The 22,615-nt window shown below is 41.1% G+C and overlaps 1 protein-coding gene across 1 annotated transcript; it reads right to left on the reverse strand.

Moving 5' to 3' along the window:
- Positions 1 to 1,850: 1,850 nt before the first annotated feature.
- On the reverse strand, positions 1,851 to 21,912 carry LOC114783086 (arf-GAP with dual PH domain-containing protein 1). Its single transcript, XM_028968687.1, has 11 exons — positions 21,696 to 21,912; positions 8,872 to 9,002; positions 7,798 to 7,889; positions 6,271 to 6,353; positions 5,264 to 5,376; positions 5,025 to 5,171; positions 3,882 to 3,965; positions 3,660 to 3,722; positions 3,406 to 3,477; positions 3,070 to 3,298; positions 1,851 to 2,420 (listed from the first exon to the last, which is right to left on the reverse strand). Exons 1-11 carry the CDS (start codon positions 21,784 to 21,786, stop codon positions 2,392 to 2,394), a joined length of 1,134 nt encoding a protein of 377 aa, XP_028824520.1. The 5' UTR covers positions 21,787 to 21,912; the 3' UTR covers positions 1,851 to 2,391.
- Between the last annotated feature and the right edge of the window lie 703 nt (positions 21,913 to 22,615).

The following is a 22,615-nucleotide window of genomic DNA, read 5'->3' on the forward strand; positions in this document are numbered from 1 at the left end:
TTTGAATGCTGGTTCCATTTTTAGAGAATTTTGTATAAAATCATTAGCGCAAGCTTCTTTTTCCCAGGATTTTTACATGACCTGATTTTCATCTGATGCAGTCCTATAGGAATGCACATCCGTGCGGTTTCTTTCATCTCATGCTCTATCATTCTCTTGTGGCCTCATCCTCCATCTTCCACAGACATACACAGACATCACACATGTTTTCTGTGCCATTTGAAGTCCCTTACCGATTAATTACCTCCTACATATGTCACAGTACAAGGACACGCACTATTTCATGTTAACGAACATTAAAACCCTACAATTTGAATAATGAAACATCACGTTAGAAGAGGGATTACAATGCTTATTTTGTTTGTATGTCTTGTAATGTTTGATGTAAGATGCGGCAATATTGCAGCCCACGATTTATTAGCATTTCATTTATTTTTGCCTCTAGTGGCAATGAAAATACACATCTGAAACTGCCATACACAGTGGTCAGAGGGAGAAAAGCAGGGATGAATGCAATACAGGTGGCAGAGAATGACAAGCAGAAATATGTAGTGGGTGAGAGTGTGAGGAAGTGAGGGAAAAAAAGAAAGAGAGCGAGAGATAGGTGGGGGGGGGGCAGTGCTTCCTTTGTTTGCTGAACAATAGACAACACTGTCCATGTTCATTCAGCAGAGACCAAATCACAATGGCCGCTGCTAAACAGAGTCCAGCCACATCATACTATTCTCCTCCACATTAACAGACGAATGAGATGGAGAGACACAGGGAGGCTGGGAGGAGGAAAAGGAAGTCATCGTTAATATATTCTATTCTATTCCATATCCTTTTTTTTTTTTTACCTTCCTGCTGCTAGTTTAGCTGGGTAGGTGGGTTCCATGGCAACACTGGCACAGTCCGAGGGTGAACGTTTATCCCTCCTGTGGCCTGGCAGCAGATACTGACGAATGCATGGAAGTGACTCGGTTTTAACGTCATTCACAAATTCACATGGGACCCACGGCGTCTGGCCTGGTTACAGATGCACTTGAACTTGCATATCTGTAACCAGGGCAGAGATGTAGTATTCGGAATACAAAAATGATTTACCTTTTAAAAAGCAGTATTTACAATACGATTAGTTTCCTAACAAAATTAGGTGGTATGCAGGGGTGTGTCAGAGATCACTAAAACTGAACCATACCACTTTTATACTCATGCATTTCAAAACGTTATAACTTTTTCAGCAGGGCCAAGCAGGGTGAGTAAATTCTCGCAGTGTAGACCCACAGCACACCACGCTGTAGACCCGACTCTTCCAGGATTTACACTCGCAGCTGTCTGCTAAGCTCTTCTTCAGTTATGTTACAACAGCTGTACTTCCTCTGTCTGTCCCCCCCATCCCCACACACACACATCTCAAGCACTTTGGCTTTTGTTCATCAAGTGACACCTCGAACTGGCATTAAAGTGTTGCCTTCAGGCAATGGGACCGCCACCATTTACAATTTTGATGATAATCTACCATACAGAAAAATAAAAAAAAAAATGTCATAACATCCAGCACTAATCCGAAGTGTGAGTGAAATAAATACAACAGTTCTTACTTTTGTGAAGTGAAGTGATTGTCACTTGTGATACACAGCAGAACAGCACACGGTGCACACAGTGAAATTTATCCTCTGCATTTAATCCATCACCCTGTGTGAGCATGACAGGCTGCCCACTGTCAAACTATTAAATTATGCACAATCATGTTGATATGAATAAAGTTTCACCTTACATTACGGCTTTAAAGGTGTGGGACTCAGCCTCTACTGCCATCTAGTGATTATGATAGAGAAGTGAAAACGAGAGAAAATCGAGTCGCTGAGGGTGAAAACACGCTTGCTTTAATTAAATACAATAAACGGTAAATCGGCAGAACATTCAAAGGTCTCAAACTACCTCAAAGCAGCATTCAGCTGAATGAATATGTGTGATACCTCAAATAAATAACAAGTCACAAAAAATAGATCCTCCAACCTGTTCTGGAATAGTTTAATCAATTCTGTGGTAACTAGCTGTCTGAAACCACCCTGTTTGAGCCTGTGTTGAACATTCTACTCATGATACGATTTACACAGTAATGACCGCTCCTCAGACTAGGAGCTAGGTTTGCTAAGGTACCGAATGTACAGACAATGAGGAAATATTGAGGTGAAGAGAGATATCGGGCGAGGTATCAGAAAGCATTTCCTGTCTATGCAGTTCTGTTTCCTGTCTGCGGTCTGGCAGGTGTGTCCCCTGGTTAGGTCAGGTAAACAACAGGAGTCGTCACTCTCGCTGGCTCTGGATTGTCTCTCCAGAGGGGCCCGGCCTGGCTATTGGACAAAGTGCTTATCGAGTCGCTCCCAGGCTTGGCCGGTCACATTTTCACGGTTTGTGCTTAAAATGAGCCTCCACTGTGAAGGGGAATAAAAGGCCATTATTCATGATCATGAATCACATATTCATGGGTATAAATGTACAGAAAACACTAGCAACCATAAACATCTTCAAGGGTGAACTGGCAACATGTTCATGCCGATCACATTATGCATTTCACTATTAAATTTAACCGTGGAAGATAAAAAAAAAAACACTTTGATTTGCTCATGAAATTACACATATTAAAGAAAAAAAAGTTAAAGTGTAGTGATTGTCACATGTGATACACAGCAGCACAGCACAGGGTGCACACAGTGAAATTTGCCCTCTGCATTTAACCCATCACCCTGAGTGAGCAGTGGGCAGCCATGACAGGCGCCCGGGGAGCAGTGTGTGGGGACGGTGCCTTGCTCAGTGGCACCTCAGTGGCACCTTTGGCGGATCGGATTCGAACCGGCAACCTTCTGATTACGGGGCCGCTTCCTTAACCGCTAGGCCACCACTGCCCCTATTACATGTACTAAGCATTTGTATACACTTGTCTCACACCTTTTAATATATATATCATATTCATTTAATATATATTGTACATAGATGTATAAGTTTAATGACTTTTATGTTATATTTTGGTGAATTATATTGAATTCCGGAGGTGTGTGTGCGTGTGTGTGTGTGTGTGTATACCTGCATACTCCTGTGGGTGCATGGGCCGGTTGACCACCCTCTGGAATGCAGCAATCCAGTCTTTCTGCTCCGCCTCCGTCTCACAGGCAAACAAGAACTTCCTGTCTGGCGTTACTATGGTTATACCGTGCTGCCAGTGGTAGCCCTGGGTGGATGGAGGGAGGCCGGGCAGCACCTTGTAGCTGTTCTCTTTGCTTCCGATGAACACTTCCCCTCGGGCGTACGCATCCTGGCAAAGTGACAATTGTAGACGAAACATGAACAACAGAAAAATAAAAAATGGGGCAAAACACAAAAACTGTCATCAGATTATCAGCGTATGGAATATCTGCTTACCAACGGGTCCTTAAAGTACATCAGACGTCTGTCATCCATAGTAAACCAGCGTTTCTTAAAGCCCTCAGTGTGCTGGAAAGGATAAGGGAGGAAATTCGAAAGAGTGTGAACACTGACCAGATGATAACATCACATACAGACAATGTATTATTTTGACGGTCTTTAGGCTAAAAACATCAGAAAAAGAGGTGTCAAATACTTATTCTGTGTGTATGTGTGTGTGTGTGTGTGTGCGTTCTGTCACAAAAACACACCTTTGGGCCTGTTTTCTCCATATAACCTTCTTTCATAAAGCTCCTTGTCAGTTTTGGGATCAGCTGATAAGGAAGAACAACAAATTGTTATATTATTATGTTAAAAAAGTTACTGTAGGATGATTATGACATTTAAAAACTGTGGTTATATGTAAAATTAATTAGAATTGAATATAATCTCATATAAATTCGATAATTTTGCTACTCTAACATCAGACTCACATCTGTGTCACTGGCACCAGGAAAGGCCACCTGATGGTAATGAAACCGAGCTGCACGAATGGCGTTAAACCAGTCGACCATTTCCTGAAACACACACACACACACACTACATGTACTCGATACACTCCTAGTTTGCTTTGCACACCTTTCCATGCTGAGGAAAAATAGCCCTGCTCAGAGGTCAGAGCTGCAGAATGGCGTTTGGCCAGCAGAGGGAGTCGTGGCCCCCTGAGTAAGTAACACTGGACAAGCGTCCACCGTGACCACACCCCAGGCGGGAGAGATATACGCTGCAAAAATAAGTACAAACAAGTCTCTGCCAGCACAGTAAGCAAACTTGCAGCGTCACAAATTATTCACTTTAAATACCTAGATTGGTTGATTGTGGATTGTCAGTGATCCATTTCTACTAAAAAGATAAATCTGCTATATTTCTAAATAAAAGACTACTGCATACATTACCATTACATTCCCATTTTTATAGGGAAAGAAGCCAGACCAAAAACGTGTATGTCATGGTTGAAATAAGATGACTGACACAAAGTCATTCAAGACAGGAAAACTGGGACTTCATCTTATTTCTTTCATATTTACTCACCAAAAATGCATCACAACAGCCCCAAAATCCCATCTCTGAGCACAGTGAATGAAGGTTAAACATCCTCATGTGTCAGACAGATAAATTGAGCAGTCAGGAGGATTGCAGTTTGCACACAGGAAACTGGTGTTTAGTTGGGTGTTCAGTTGCAGTGAAAGAACCTGCTTAGCATATTAATCTAATAATTTGCCATGGCACATTATCTTTTGGAGCAGAAATTGTGACAGTATGACAGCACCCTTGCACCAGGCATCGGTTCTAAAGCCGCTATTCAATAGTATAGAATCTAATTGCAATCCAAATCTAATTTGGGCTAGCTCCAAAATCTAATTTAATTAGATGCAAACCTGACCGTTCACCTCTGCAATTCCCAACCAAGGCATCCAAATGTGGATTATGTGGATTATTAGTAAATTAATAAATAAATAGGTAACAAACATGTTGCCATACACTGTATGTATATATATATATTTTTTTTTAAGTAAAAAAAAATTAAACTAATAAAAAAAATATTATGAGGCTGTAATCATCCAAATTCAACCCACCTTGCTATCCTCGTGGTAGACGAATATGTTCCTGGTGCTGTTGTCTTTCAGGTAGGTGATCTGTAAGCCACAGGGGTTGCCAATCTTCGCTGGCTGAAATGTTGCATTGAGTGTCTCAATCCTCATGACAGCTTTGGGTTCTCGGGCCTGATATACACAAACACACACACACAATGTGTATAAAAATGAAGACTGGTGAATAAGTGGAAATGAACGAATGACTGAGTTAATCTCCTCACATCCTGCTTGTTGAAGTACTTGAGGGCCCCCTCCCTCTCCGATAGGATGAACCTGCGACTCAGGAACTGCCCGTTGTCACGGCCCCGTTTCCATAGGAACCCCTCTCGGTAGCCTGGAGAGACAAACGCAGAGACATCAGAATCTGATCCCATGAAAAGAACTGGGGGATATTCTTGCACCGTCATGTGAAAACAAACATTTTAACTTCCTAATTTGGAGGGGGGGTGAAGGAATCATCAATTTAACCTTCAGAAGAGGAAGTTCGGAGTGTGTCTGTCTAGGGACTATTTTAAGTAACGTTTAACACGCACTTTATACGTTTACACAGTAACATGCATAAAAGGGTTAATATCACTCCAAAGCATCCAAAACATGAAATACACACAGCAATCCCAAGGTGCTCTCTCATCAAGGCAGACATGATTCATTCAATTCGCATTACCTCATCGATCAATAAGCCCCCTTCCTCCACAACTGATCAATATCACGATCGGTAGATGGCAGAAACGATGCGGGCGGGCTATACCCTGCAATGACTGCAGATTTCATCTCCAAACACAGACACACACACACACCAAGCTGATAAAGCCCTCTGGAGATAAGAGCTCAGAGCAGGAGGACAGTGGGACGCCTCTTACTATCAATGCACACAGGCGGAGCATTAAAGTAACTGGCAGGAAACATGACATTAATACTTCATACCCCCCCCCCCCACCCTCAAAGGTGAGAGAACGTGAGCAGATATTATATTTACAGAATACAGGCATACACACACATGCAGGATATGAGACACTTCAGCCTGGTGGGTGTAAGAGACACATGATACATCTTCTACCATTTAATAACAGAGCGGCATCTGACTGGGTGGGTGTGTGGGGGGGGGTCTTTGTGTGGAACTGATCTGTATGATGTGCATGTGACTTATGCTCTTTGCACGCGTGACTGTGATTCATGCGTGTGATGTTGTCTGAGTGTGTGTGTGTGTGTGTGTGTGTGTGTGGGTTACCTGCTGAATAGGGCTCTTGTTTTTCGATGTACATGAACTCCTGCCTCTCGTATTTGGCTCTGACCCACTGCTCCCTCAGAACCCTGCACTCAACAGTCAAGGGAAAGGGGGGTTAAGCAGGGTCACGTGACGAGCCATAACCATAAGCAAAAGACATAACCAGACAGGAAGCATAATTTCAAAAACTTTCCATATTCACAGCTTTTTGAAGATAAACCAAGCTTTAATATTCAGCACTGAATTTTGCTTTAATTGAGACAAGGGAACTGTTGCCAGATTGACAACAGCCTTTTTGAACCTGAAAAGCTGCTTGTTGAGAATAGGCACTGAAGATCCTAGTTTACATTTAAGAATACTAAAGTATGCGTTTTGGAGTATATTGATATCTTATTGTTTTTGACTGAAAAAGAACGGTCTCTGGCAACACATTTTCACACCCACATGCACCTTACATTTAGCATTGGCGTGTGTTCATCGATATGTTCCCCATAATCGATTCAGTCAAAAAGATTGTGGACGTAAGACATTCAAAAGATGGCTCATACTGACATTGCCCTGGTCCACCTTCTGTAAATTATGCTTAGAATTAAATTCTGTAAACTGTAAAATGGTTTTAAATCTAAATAAGTACTTTTTTGTTGCTATTTTTTTCATTCTTTCAGTATTTTCACTGCATCATTCGTCATTCCATATTATATTACTAATTATATTACTAACTTTCTCTCTTCTGCTCTTGGCTCGTTAAATTGCCTGTCTAGACAGAAGTCTGGGCAAACAGACAAATAATTATTTAATAAAATGTTAAAGGACCACTGGTCCTTTCCTGCCATTTATTTCCATTTGCAGCACAGAAAACAGTGAGAGAGAGTGAGAGAGTGAGAGAGACCACTCTCACTTTCCAAGCCTTTAACCCTGCCCCTCATCTTTGTTGTAATGTGTACCTTCTAATAAAATTAATGTCTGTTTTTACTTTATTTTATTTTTGTTTTTAATGTATGTTCAGCGTCTCTATCTGTCTCGTCTCTTCCTGTTTTATTTTGCTTGGTTTTTTTTTAGTACACTATGACCTCTCACTCTTTCTCTCAACTTCTCTCTTTCAAACACTCATACTGTACCCAGAGAGGAAGGAAGTGTCAACTGCAATGGTGCTACTGATTTTCCAGCACTTTTATTTCATGCGTTGTTCAAGTCAGTCAAAATCCGGGAGGGGTTGATGCCCAGAATGATTTAGGGATTTCTAAGACTGCGTGCACTTCTTGGTCAGTCTTCCTTGGCAACAGTCGCCTAGGAAGCATTGTGACAACAACCCAGCACTAGAATGAGGAATACACTCTTGTGTCACCTTTTTTGCACCACGGGCACTCCTGTGCACACTGCATGATCAAACCACGTTAATTCATAATTCATATTTCAACTTTATAGCTTTTAACACATACATAACTAGTATTTAAACGAGCATATGTCATACATTTGACAATAAATATCTGCACAGTATTGGAACAAGAATTACAACAGAAAGCAGCCCACCTGCAGTCGGAGTGTGTGGGTCTGTAGTAAAATGGCGGTACACTCTGCTCATACTTGGCATTAGCTACAGCATTTCCAACCGATGTGATGAACTGTTGGAAGACACACAGCGTGACCACAAAAGACAAAGATCCTGCATTTAAAAACATGTACCATTTTTTGCACATTCATCCTTTATATATGCAACTGTGTATAAATCAGTGTATATATTGAAAAGACCATAAATAATCCGACATCAGGCTTCATTGGACCTGCATTGTGCAATATGACACTGCTGATTAACCCCTATATGAATAACTGTATGAAATAAATAAATATGCACCATGCAAGCAAGTAATAGAACGTTCTCCCAGGATTACTCTGTATATAATCTGCTCACTGTCATTACTTACTGTACCCTTCAAAAAATAAGACTCTTATGTGTCTACTCGGCAGACTCAGCCCTTTGGGTGGACGTGTGCCCAAACAACCAAGTTCGCCCAGAGACGACTTTACTTTAGTGCATTTTTGGACACAGCAGACCTAAAAAAAACAACCCTGATCTCAAATCTTTTTGACTAACAGCGATGAATTAATATATGTTAATATACGTCAAATAAATAATAATACAAAAGGAAGTGCTATACCACAAGATAAGATTGTCTAATTGTTTTTTTTTATCATTGCAGCGTTTAAAAGAGAGGGTGTGCTGGTGAGCCGTGCTCATAGACCGCAGGCAGTTCACTAGATTAGCATCACAGTGATTTTAATGATTGCTTCCATATTCCAATCTCAATACAAATGACATTTACCTTCCATCTATGATCTGTTGACACCATAACATATTGTCTCTCCCAAGATGGCAGTATTCCAGAATTGATGAACTATTATTTTAATAATGCATGACTGAAGAGTTGATTGTGAAAGTGTAAGTTGAAATGAAACAAGCACAAGCTAGCAGGCTTCAAGAACAAAGCTGGACTTCATTAAAAAGATCTCCATCTGTTTAAAAAAAACTAATCTCAAGACAACAGACGAATGCAGTCCGCAGCGTAACTAACAAAAGAAAAATGTGAGAAACAAGACAGCGCTCACCTGGACCTCTTCAGTCTCCCAGGAGTCCTGCTGGATGGACTTTAGCCGACTGATGTGAGGGATGCTCCTGTGGATGAGCGAGCAGCCCTGACACAGGAACACGCCCAACGTGCAGGAAACCCAGTCTGGTTCTGAAAAAGAGAGACCAGAGGTTCTAGAGGTCCGGTTTGCAAAAGTCACCCTGCTTTTCCTGTAGAATCACTTTCTACTAAGACAACACAGACAATCCACTAGCAGTTCAGTGTCACTGATATGTTGAGAATGTCCCTGACACCATATCTGGTCCGCAGTGGTGTTTAGGTCAGAAATTGATCATCAATGAATGAGATTTAGACTCACAGTTGCTTAAAAATACACTAGCATTTAGGGTGATTTAGCAATTTTTCCATGAAAAAAATGTTATTAGTGATCAGATATTCCATCATTAACAGACATTTTCACCAACCAAAGCCATTTTTTATCATGAAATCATGATCATGAAATAATCTCACAGGCCTGTGCAACATTTTATTTTCATGTACACCTTTTTGCAGACTATCCCTTACACTGATAACTGTACAAAATTCTGTAAATATAATGACACTATAATGATTTTTGTGTGTGTGTGTGTGTATACACACACACACACACACACACACAGTACAGGCCAAACGTTTGGACACACCTCTCACTGTTCATAGTTTTGATGCCTTCAGTGAGAATCTACCAATGTAAATGGTCATGAAAATAAAGAAAACACATTGAATGAGAAGGTGTGTCCAAACCTTTGGTCTGTACTTTATATATATCTGTATACAGGTTTAGTGTACGTTATTACCCCATCCCTATTGTGATCTGTCTCATGTGCTTTCATGTCTTGTGTTGCACATATGGTCCTGGAGAATGATATTTCACACAGTGTATGAGTACTGGATATTGTTGCAATGACAATAAAACTTAGCTTACTTAAATATGTCATATTCCACAATTTATTTAAGTTGGGCACATTCTGAACACACTTCTATCTGTCAGTCTAAGTCATTAACATAAGTGGGCAGGACTAATATGGATCTAGCCTGATTAATGGTTCGGTCTGAAGGTGTGTCCTTTCCAAAACCCTTTTCACCATTCATAGGTGATTTTCCAGCAGAACTTGTAGGAAACATTGTAGAATTCGCAGACTACATCAAAGCAGGGGGGTCCTGAACCTGAATATGTCCAGGGCTAAACACCCATAGTGCCATGTTGGAAAGGACACAGGCTTGGTATTTACCTGGCCCACTTATTTTGATGGGTCAGATTGACAAACACATTCATGACGTATTTTGTTATTTAATTATTTTATGTATTTTTCTATTTAATTTTTGCAGTCATAGCCCTCCATAAAGGAATGTACCGTTACTACATTTGTTTTAGTATACTGTATTAAAACATAATACACTGATTATCTATATGTAAGTGAAAATTAAACATTTGATTGTAAAAAACAAAAAGAAAGTTCTAAAAATAATTATTAAGAATAATAATAATGCAGTGGACGTGCAATGGATTTCAAATGACACATATGCTATGGCACAAAGAAGACGAAAAACTAAATCATACATTTTCCAACAGAGTACATGTAGTTCAACATTCCCCTGAGGGAAATGTCTTATAGTGTGAGAAGATGAAAGTGTAACATTTCAGCCCATGAGGATGACACAGCTCATCGCTCAAAGAGCACCAGGGTTGGGTTTTGTGCATAAAATATTCATATTTTCATCCATTAAACACTGGAGAGAATAGTAACATTCTCAATTAACAGTTTTTTATAAAATATTGTCGAGGAGTCTCTACCATTGAACATTCTGAAGTCTTATATACCACCGTAAAAATATGCCCCATTATGTCCGATTCTAGAGACTACTGATCACAGATGAATACACACACACATTTACATTTACATTTACATTTACATTTACATTTACATTTACATTTACGGCATTTGGCAGACGCCCTTATCCAGAGCGACTTACAACGTGCACACACACACACATATCAAAATAATTCCATAAATAATATATACAATGGATTATGCATATTGTGCAATCTAAGAACTTAATTATAAGATTACTAATATAAATTAAATCATTGTTCTCGTGTTTATGTGTATAAATGATAATAACCATTAATTACACAGGAAAATATATTGACTATATTTTGATATGAAATGAAAAATGAAAATTGAAATTGAAAAATGAAATTTGGTTGTACAGTATTTTTTATGTATTCCCCTAATGGTCAAATGCCCTTTTATAAAATATGCCTGTTAAAATACATACACACACATTCGCTGGTTAGTAAAGTCTGATTTGGCAGAATGAAGCAAACACTACTAATAAACTAAAAGACTCTTTTACTGCCACTTCCCTAAGACTCTTTTAATGCCACTTCCTTTTTGCCAACAGATTAAAGAGCTAAGCTGAGAAAAAGCGTTTTTACATTTCAGATGCAATTATGTGCTTATATATGGAGAGTAGTGACTACACTTGCCAAAAAAAGGCACTATGGGCACTCCAAGCTGCTGGGCACAGATTATATGATGTTCATCAGTGGTCAGTTTCTGACCAAAGACTCGATTACAGTGTGTGGGAGTGGCGTGGTAGAGGGACGTCGCTGACTGTACTTGACTATGGCTGGGCTACGGTCAGAACACATGTAGCTGCATACACCCACACAGTGTGTAGGCCGGATGAACAAATCTATAAATGGGTGATTATCAAAAGTAGGTACAGTGTGAAATGTTGCACCAAAAAAACAGTACATTTATGGCAAATTTTATTAATGGCAAGTATTATTCCTAAAAATAATCAGAAAAACTAACTCAGTAATATAAGACAATTTCACAATATTGTCATGATCCCATCCGGAAGGGGCTACTCCGGGCCCCGGATTCATGTTGTTTCCTGATTGTTTTCACCTGTCTATGATTGTATAAAGCTGCCCTGTTCGTCTCTGTTTGACGTCTCCCCTTGATGTCTCCCCTGTCCTGTTCACCATGTATCAAACCCTGTTTCGTGACGTCGTGCGTATGCACACTTCTTCCTCGCTATGTCCAGCCATCGTTCCAGATCTCCTTCCTCGCCATGTCAAACCAGCTGACAAATATGCTAAAGAGAATTTGTGAGCATGCTTTTGCCACACATAAACATGTCTGCAATATTAAGGATGCATCTTTGCAGTCCTGCCTATCCACCATCAGATACTATTACAGCGCACGCACGGAAACATTATCTGGATGTGTGATGAGGATATGAAATCTGCACAGGGGACACAGGGCGAGGAAATGGCCAGAGGGACTATACAGGAAGAGAGAGAGAGAGAGGAGGAGGAGGAGAGAGAGGATGCCCTGACTGAGCATCTTCTCCTGGGATATCTTGAGCTGGACGAATAAATTAGAAGCCATACAGCATCTAGGGCAAATGAACATCCGGTGAGGATGAAAGGGACTTGTTTACTTGTTGGTTTTGCTATGAGGGTGAGAGTGACTGAATTCTAATCGACACACACAGGTAACAACGTTGCTTTGACACAACTGCGCACAAATGCAACAAGGCTTGGGCTTAGTGTCTTTTTCCCAATAATTGTTGATATGTATCAGCATTCATAAAAAGTGGTCAAATAGATTCACATAAAGTAAACTCTCCGAGGAATGTTTTTGTTTTGGAGGTGGCATATAAAGTTAAGGGCATGGGGGGGGGCATGTACGGAATTGTCAGATTCATTTGTTCGCCAGTCATAATGCTTGAATTTGCACAGCACTAATCTAACATCATGTTTGGTTTGCTAGCAAATGTGGTCCTGAGATGAATTTGAACAAAGAACACATAATGTCCATAATGGACATTTACAGCACACGCTGAATCCGGAAAGCCACAGCCATTACATGCACTCTTCACCCTCCTGCCATCTGGAAAAAAGGTACCGAAGCATTCTGGTCCTCACTGCCTTCATTCCACAAGCCATCAGACACCCGGACACTCAGGAACTGGACTGACACACACACACACACAAACACACACACACACTACCTCTTCTATGTTTGCATTGTGATATTATTGCACTGTTCAATTTTGGTCAACAGTATCTTTGCACTAGATTTACTTACATTACACTCATTTAGCTGGTTTAGTGGAGTCTGTCTACATGTTTTGTTTGTCTTATATGGTATCTATGCAATGTCTGTGTCCCTTGCACTTTATGTCAGTCGGTGACTTTATCTTAATGTTATACGTAGTACCCGGTCTCAGTGAAACGTTGCTATGTACTGTCTAATGTACTATCTAACAATTTCGTGTTCGTCAGTGGTCAGTGTCTGAAGAAAAGGGCCACCTCTGAACAGATGTGATTACGGTGTGTGGGAGTGGCGTGTTATCGGGACATACTGTCTAAAGTACTACTGCACTGTCTAACCTGTATGTAGCTGAAATCACAATTTCATGTTCATCAGTGGTCAATAAAGCTCACATGAACATGAACAGAAGAAAATGGAGCAGGAGAGGAGGGGATTTGGACTGATAACCCGATTTGGACAATGCATGCATGCACGTGTGTATTCTGAAAGCCACCAGGTTATGGCCTAAACCTAACCCTACTCCTTAACCTGACCCTAACCAATGCATGCACAGTCCAAATCGAGTTTCTGGGACCTTGCATGTAGTGTTGTTTTCGTCAACAAAATATATGTTAAAAACGTCTTTGTGAACTAACCTTTTTGACGTGCTGAATACGGCACGAGACACAATGTAAAATAATGGGCATGTGACCATAAATTATCATGTAATATTGTTGACGAATAACAATTAGACTAATTATGGTTTACAAAATATAAAACTGTCACGGGTGGGCTGGACATAGCATGAAGGAGGACGCATTCGCACGATCACAGGACAGGGGTTTAACACGAACTACACGAGACAAGGGAACATTACACGCACAATGACCCGACGGTGAACAGACACGAACAGGATAGCTTTATACAATTATATAAATATACACCAGGTGAACACAATCAGGGAACATTACACGAACATGAAACTCCGGTCCGGATCCGGAGTCAACCCCTGCCGGTCCGGATCATGACAAAAACAAGATGTAACGTTAGGGTGGTAGTAGCCTAGCGGGTAACACACTCTCCTATGAACCAGAAGACCCAGGTTCAAATCCCACTTGACTCTAAGTGTCTCCAGGGGGACTGTCCCTGTAACTACTGATTGTAAGTCGCTCTGGAAAAGGGTGTCTGATAAATGTGGTAAATTTAAATGTTATTTTCTCTTGTTTAATTGTGTTATTAAATTGCTATTTCTGTTTCCTGTATCTCTAATCAGGTTGCTCAGATGACACGATTGCAGCATTATTTCATTAAAAATTTCATTGAGGCAAACAACACTACCTGCATGTGTGAAGAATTGGGTGTGTAAGAACTGTGGGTTCCTCCCACTTAAAACATACTTCATTAATTCATTAAAAACATACTACATTAATCACATAAGTCTCAAATAGGGAATAACCACAAGATAGCGCTCGCTCTGCATTTTATGTAGTCCCTGATAACTGTTATTTGTTGTTATTTCAGGCTACAAAAGGTCAACTGAATGAATTGCAATAAATAAAAAAAAGATCTTAAAGGTCCCCTATTATGATTTGTTTTCTTTTATATGGGTCTTAATGCACCTGCTGATATCATGTCAGTGATCCTCTCATGTTGAGGACCACAAGGCTGGAGATCATTCTGTCATGCTGATTGAGTTAGAATAGCAGACTGGATGCTTTAAAAGGAGGGTGATGCTTGATATCATTGTTCTGCCTTTGTTAACCATGGTTACCTGCAAGGAAACAAGTTCAGTCACCATTGTGTTGCATAAAAAGGGCTTCAAGGGTAAGGATATTTCTGCCATTAAGACTGCACCAAAATCAACCATTTATCAGATCATCAAAAACCTCAAGAAGAGAAGTTCAAGTGTTGTAAAGCAGGCTCCAGGGTGCCAAAGAAAGTCCATCAAGTGACAGGACCATCTCCTAAAGATGATTCAGCTGCGGGATCGAGGTGCCACCAATGCAGAGCCTGCTCAGGAATGGCAGCAGGCAGGTGTGAGTGCATCTGCATGCACAGTGCGGTGAAGAGATTTGGAGGTTGACTTGGTGTCAAGAAGAGCAGCAATGAAGCTACTTCTCTCCCAGATAGTCTTTTTCTCCAATTAAGCACTTTTCCGATTGTTTGGGGCATCTGGAAAATTCATTGTCCAGAGAAGAAAAGGTCAGCGCTACCATCAGTACAGTCTCATGTCAACAGCAAAGCATCCTGAGACCATTGATGTGCGTGGCTGCTTCTCATCCAAGGGAGTGGGCTCACTAACAATTTTGCCTCAGAACTCGGCCATGAATAAAGAATGGTACCAAAACATCCTCCGGCTGCAAGTTGTCTCAACAATCCAAGAACAGTTTGGTGAAGAAAAATGCCCTTTCCAGCATGATGGAGCACTCTGTCATAAGACCACTGTGATAACTAAGTGGCTCTTGGAAAAAACATTGAAATTTTGAGTCCATGGCCAGGAAACTCCCTGGACCTTAATCCAATTGAGAATTTGTGGTCAATCCTCAAGAGGCTGGTGGACAAACAAAAACCCACAAACTCTGACAAACTCCAAGCAATAATTATGAAGGAATGGGTTGCCATCAGTCAGGATTTGGCCCAGAAGTTTATTGACAGAATGCCAGGGTGAATTGCAGAGGTCTTCAAAAAAGGACCAACGCAGCAAATATTGACTCTTGCATAAACCTGATATAATTGTCAATAAAAACCTTCTAAACTTATAAAACTCATAACATAATTATGCTCAAATACACCACAGAAACAACTGACAAAAAATATCTAAAAACACTGAAGCAGCAAACTTGGTGAAAACCAGTATTTGTTTCTCAAAACTTTTGGCCATGACAGTATATGTGAAGTTTTGATAATTTCCCACTTGTGGGACTAATAAAGGATCATCTCTTTCCAGAATTCAGCCTGTGATGCAGAATTAAAGCCATTTTAGCTAGTGCCACAATGAGACAATGAGCTTTGAATGTTAATGAGGAGGAGAGAAGCAGGATGAGGAGGAGTGAGGCCAATAGTAGTGGTAAGTGGGAATTTGTGTAAATTATGTCATCAACACCATTCACCAACCAAAACATCTGCCGTAAACAGGAAGTCATGTCAACGTTTTTCCAGAATCTCTCGGGACAGAAATAAAAAAATACTTTGTGCTTATTTTTACATCCAGTCACCAAAGAATGCTTCACACATTTGGAAGCCATGATGGTCGATGGGAACCATCATGCATGAGAAACGGGGGGGAACCTTCCCCTTATGACGACATAAGGGGACAAATTCCAGATCCGACTGTATGAGCTGTCAGTAGATCTGATGCATTAATAAATGTAGTTACAGAACAATAAAGAAATACTGCTGTCTGCAGTGTTGATTAATGATGCTTTATAAGGATTAAATTAACCCACACTGTACTCAAAACCGAAAACACAACTAACAACTGGTGCCTGAGAGCTATTCATAGCCCACAAGTCAAAGAGCTCATTGGAATAAAGAGCTAACCTTAAACTGTCGAGAGGAAGTTGTGTCACCTTCTCACTGGCAACCAAAAACCACACTGACACAGTCAGTGCAGTTGCATGCACATTTGCTACCTTTTTTTTTTACAACAGGACTGATTGTTCAGAAATAGCCCTTCATTAAAGATGCGGGCACTGCATACAAAAGCGCCTTACAATAATAACAGCCGTTTGCAAATCTCGTCCTGCGAAGGGTCCAATATCACATTGCTGAGTATGATGCCGGTCTTATTCTGTGCCACATTTACATCCAATTTTCTACTGTGCTTATCACTTATGTTCACAAATTACAGGTTCACCCATGCTGGAGCAACAGGGTGAAGAAAGATAAGACTGACTTCCTGTTACCCTATTCTGTGAAATCAGCTATTTTTACCTTTTGTTCTACGGAACGTTTGTGACTCCAGCCATTATGACACAAAACTGCTAATTAAGTGTTTTTAGCATAGGGAAAATTACACAATATTCTATCATAATCATGCCAACCACAACCAATAGAAAATGTCACCCACATACCCCCACCCACCTACTCACATTTGTCTTTACACCAAGATATAAATACAAAATCTACCTGAAATGTAAAAGACATGCTACTGTACAAGAAATGTATATTCTAATAGTCATAATAGTCTATCTCTCGCACACATATTCCCACATAGATCTCACACACATACAATATATTGCCAAAGGTATTTTTTGACCATTCTTTCAGAAGCGCATTGGTGAGGTCAGGCACTGATGATGGATGAGTAGGCCCTGCTCACTGTCTCCACTCTAATTCATCCCAAAGGGGTTCTGTCGGGTTGAGGTCAGGGCTCTTCGCAGGCCAGGCAAGTTCCTCCAGACCGAATTCACTCACCCAAACCCCTGAAACTAGAGTATAAATCTACTAAGCAGTCGCCCACAGCATAATTGGGTATTCTTAGACTACTGTTTACATCAATGTACCCCATTCACACCGACACCACCCCCAAACACCTTTAGTTTTTGTATAAAGAATCAGTATTGGATCAGTATCACAGATACCAACCTGAATTTGGTTTCGGACCAAAAGGGAAATCAGTGGTACCTGATGCCGCCATGCGCCATGCGCTACAACATTAAGACCACGTGCCGGTCAGCCCAAGGCTCCTCCCACTCCCTGTCCATGTCCTCAATGAGAGTACTATAGACCGGAAGTTGATGTTTGCTGACTGACCCGACCCAAGCCCGACTAAAATAGTACGAAGATTTACAGCTCTAGTCTATATAGCATACAGGATTTTACAGAGTTTTGATTATCCTATTGAATGTTATTGGGATTTTATCATTTTAATATTTACAAATATAATTTTGGTAACCTCAGCACAGATACAAGGTTGGGAATCATTGCACTAATAAACAATTTAGCGAAGATGTCATATCACCAACATTTTTGGACACAACCTCATGGTCAGCTTTTTACGGGTTTCATTCTTTTTCAAATTTACCTGGTTTCGCCTGATAAACCTGCTCACTCTGGTTGAATACCCTGGAGGGGCTGAGGGCACAGGCATCATCATCATGCTGCATGCGCAACTTAATTAAAGGGTTCAGGGAAGATCCTGTAGGGGATTTTTCTGGCACAAAGCAGAACCCTCTTGCATCACATGAAACCACCAAGAAACTGGAAAAAAAAGCTCCCCGATGCTCCAACCCACAAGTTCTTGTGCGTTATAAATAAAGTATTACTAGATTAAAAGCACTACATAAAACTACGCACAACAACACACTTTTTAAAGCACCCAATGATTCTTCAGATTTTGTAGAATATTTTTGAAATCTAGCATATATTTGTACAGCCTACAAGTGACAGCGATAGTAAAAACATGCAAAATAAGGAAGAAAGAATGTTTATATTGTGAGTATTGCGACATTCTGGACAAAAAGGGGTGAATATACGGAACCCTAAAACACAACCAGACAAAGAATTGGAAATTCCAAGAAACCCTGACGTTGTTGTTCAGTGCGAGGGGGGAATTTGTGTGGTGCTCCTGCTGACTGGAGTCCCTGCGGACAATTACTGTATTGTGCGGCTGACTCAGTCAAGTGTGTTATCAGGTGAGTGTGTGTGCGCTGAGAGCTCTAGCAACACTGAGAGCTCTGACAACATTCATAAATGACAATCCTTTCAAATCCACTTTCTAATGTCCGTGCAAAACGTGTTATTCCAATACAGCTATACATCCCTCACCGTTTGCTTACTTCCATGGCAACGTGTTCACCTGTAGTTTGACTTAAGCACTCCACACTGAAAAGGACAACTGTCACGAGGCATCAAAAGCAGTAGGAACCATCCACTTACCAGGGTGATCACAACTAATAATGGAGCAAAACTGACAAATATTGGCTAATTTAAAGGTCCCATGACATTTGCTTTACTTTTATTTAGGTCTTAGTGGTCCCTTAATATCATATCTGAAGTCTCTTTCTGAAATTCTGCCACTCTGAGCCAGTCCCACAATGACACTACAGGACCACTACAGGACCATAGACAGACAAGGGCAACTTGTATTAATGATAAATAATCTCACAAAATGAAATTTTCATGTCATGGGTTTAATTGGATCTAATGGTTGCAACTAAGACATGCAACAACCAAGCTACAAAGTAAAAAATATATTAATTTATGGAATTAATGAAGCCTTTAGGCCTCATTCACACGGACATTTGAAATGAAAGTCATGTGAATGGCATACACGTAGCTGTGTTCGATGGGCGACTCACTAGTATTTGATTGACGCTGTTTAACGTTCGTTGCTGTTTAACATTCATCATGATTCCGACAGAAACTGACACCAAGACACCATTTATTTGATGGCATCTGAACGTGCAGCAGACTGAACACTGGTGTTGACCACCCGTGTGGACACTTTGATTTGCGCCAATGAGCAGAAGAAACGGTCAGCGTTCAGTATGCGCTCACCTGACACTACGACTGCCAAATAAATGCCTGCCTCAGACGTGTGTGTGTGAACAAGGCCACAATGTTGCAATAAAGATGCACATTTGTTTGATTAATAGAGGGATCCTCATGGTTTAATACACACTTTGTCATTAATGCATTTAAATCTGTTTAAACAACAGCAACAGAGCTCCCCCAGGAATGAAACCCTTTCAGCCATTATTTGTTCCAGCGAGGTGTGAACAACATCTGCATTTATGCTGCACACATGTATTAATGTATCTGTTGATTGGCTAATGGCTCACACCGTGAAATACGTTTTTCCTGTTTTTTTGTGGTAAATTTGTTCTTTGGATTGGGGTGGGGGTACATGCCTACAGCTTGCACTTTCTGTGATACCTAACAGGAGATCTTATCGGTTGCAGTTGCACACAAAGCACCCCTTTGAAGCACATTTGACACCAGGGCAAAGTCTTTTTTTTTATTGCAGGTTGTACATTTTTGTCTGCCAACATATTGGGTGCAGGGTCACACATTTGTCACTGTTTTCACTGTTCACACCTTTTCATTCTTAACATGTGACAATTGTGTGCATTTTGTAACAAGAGCTGTGAAATAACTGAAGGTCTTCTTGAGTTTGTTCCAAAAAAAACGATGGTCCAACTGATGGCAGGCATGATTATAGGATGTTCGGATTTTACTGGATACTAGGACATCTGACCTTTTGTCCAGACAGGTCAACATGGCGAGCGGCACAAATCTAAAATCTGATTAAATATTATTAGTGTAATGGCGACAACATGCGACACCATGTCCAATTTTTTTTTTTATTTAACTTGGAATTTTTTTTTTCCAGTGACAGGAGTCCAGAGGAGGCTGCAGCTTGAATGATGTTCCTTACGTAATCTATCAGCTCAGGAGAGAGCCAAGGCATCAGGACGGGCTTTGTTCCAGCACTGGGCAGTATTCCTAGGCCACAGCGCATACACTCGTTTTAATATGGTCTCCAGAGGGAATGTATTTGAGTGTGTGTGTGTGTGTGTGTGTGTGTGTGTGTGTGTGTGTGTGTTGAAAAGAAAAGGAGGAAGGACCACTGCAATGCAGACACCCTAATGTCTGTAGTGGCTTAACTTGAAACCAGACCAGTTTCTGGCTCTGTCTCACACACACACACACACAGCGGCCAGAGCATTCAGGTGTGTCTCTGGGGAGATCTACAAATCTTGCTGAGTCACTCCCCGAACCTGCGTCACACTCTCACGCCCTCCTGACATCACCTCACCACCACAGGACAAGGGAAACGGGACAGCTGTGACTCAAAACGGCAAAACCTGACGGAGGAGTGAACGGGCTGGTCCCACCTGTACCTCTATTCATGCCCGAGATCCGCTTTACCCGTCACCAGCTATGAAACAGACTACAAATGATGCGTGGAGGAATCTGTGTATGTGCAAAGTCCAGCGGAAAGTCAACACCAGTGCAGAAGTAGTGCGCTCCGGCACTGGAAGTGGTTTAATTTAATGATTAGAATGAAAATCTATAGAAAGAACAGTTGTTGTTTTTTTTTTTCCAAAAAAATAACTTGAGAACAAGCACGCTGAAGGTTATGTAAACTATTTTTTACCATCATTCTTATTGGACAGCAATGACCACAGGCTTTAATTAACCAAGCTAACTGAGAACTTCTGTTTTATGGAGCACGCCCTCAAGGAGACTTGAGCCACGCCCCCTTCCAAGAACCTCTAATTGCCGGATTATTTTCCAATTAACCAAGTCTGAAAAGTTGGAAACTAGAAAGTGGACTTCGAGGGCGGAAACTGCGGCTGACGTCATACTTCAAGCAAAATTTCGGTGTTTTGTGGCACGTAAATGGGCGGAGTCAACGGCTGGAAACACACACGTCTAATGGCTGTTGACAGAATGCAGATGCAGACAGTTCCGTGTCTGGTGAAGGTGTGATTAAAAAAAAAAAAAAAAGTCAATAAATAATGATGTCATTTACACCCCATATAAAGCGCGCACACATTACAGACCTTCTTTTTCTTATTTTTTCATTTGTCATCCCGACAGCCTGTCATTATTATTATTCGTATTATTAATAATAATTATAACAATAATAATGTGCACGTCTTGTGGTGTACACCTCTGCACAAGAAAGTCACTAGGTCGCGTGAACTCAGTGACCTAATGTGACACCGTCCCCCCTCACCTTTTCTCAAATAAAGCAATTTTATATTTATTTATAAGAGAAACCGCTGCATTCGACCCCTACCTGACGCGGCGCAGTCCGCGCACGACTCGTTACCGGGCTGCTTCACCAAATCCTCCAGAACGTGCCGGTTTTTCTGCTGCTCCGCGGCCATGGCTTCTCTACACCGGGCTGCTTCGGTTCCACCACCACAAAAAAAAAAATTAAATAATAAAAAATAATAATGAGGCGCCAAACGGGAAGCGGCGGACGCGGCAGGTGAAGCGAAAGAAGCGCCGACAGCGGCGCCGCGTCCTTCCCCGAGACACTGACGCCTCCTCCGCCGCCTCCTCCTCCTCCTCCTCCTCTCGGGTGTGTTTTGATTCGCGCACACCCACCAAGAAACGTCCGCTTTTTGCTCCGGCCCAGCCCTCCCTCTCTACGAGTTTCGGCCCGAGGTCGTGAGACCTCCAGCGGCCAGTCCGCTCGCGGTCGTGCGTCGCCGAGGACTCGGCCCAGGTTGCCAGGTCCGCTCGTTGTAAAACCGGCAGAACTTTCCGCGGTCGAGAATTTTCCAGAGATGCGCGATTCCTGTCACAGGGCTTGAGAGGGATATAGGTTTTCCGAGGGAGCGCGGTGTTGGCGGTGTGGTTTTTGTTAATTTTTTTTAGAGCCAGGATCATATTTTGACTGGTTTGTGATATGCGTGTTTGGCAGGTTAGTTTGTCACATTTGGCAACGTTTCTCCCACGATGAACTTAGTACAACGTTTAAGTTCAACTTACCCCAGAATAAAAATTGGGATGCAATAAATAAAGTCGAATTGACAAAAAAGAATCAATAAATAATCTTTAATGTTCTATTATTCCAGCGAAACCTAAAGGACGTTATTACATTATTATGAATATAATTTATTGCTATAGTATTCGTTTATTATTCTCAGTGAAGTGAAATGTATTAGAACAAACAGAAAAAAAACATGCAGAATTCATCTGGTTTAGTGG

This window comes from Denticeps clupeoides, chromosome 2 (assembly GCF_900700375.1).
Source record: "Denticeps clupeoides chromosome 2, fDenClu1.1, whole genome shotgun sequence".
Taxonomy (NCBI): Eukaryota; Metazoa; Chordata; class Actinopteri; order Clupeiformes; family Denticipitidae; genus Denticeps; species Denticeps clupeoides.

Excerpts from the sequence above, each read along its gene's own strand:
- LOC114783086 (XM_028968687.1), bottom strand. The coding sequence starts at position 21,786 with ATGGCCGCGGAGCAGCAGAAAAACCGGCACGTTCTGGAGGATTTGGTG. Across the intron at positions 3,966-5,024 it reads TCTACCACGAGGATAGCAAG|GAAATGGTCGACTGGTTTAA; the intron begins GTGGGTTGAATT and ends TGTGTGTTTCAG. Across the intron at positions 2,421-3,069 it reads GCACCCACAGGAGTATGCAG|TGGAGGCTCATTTTAAGCAC; the intron begins GTATACACACAC and ends TCCCCTTCACAG.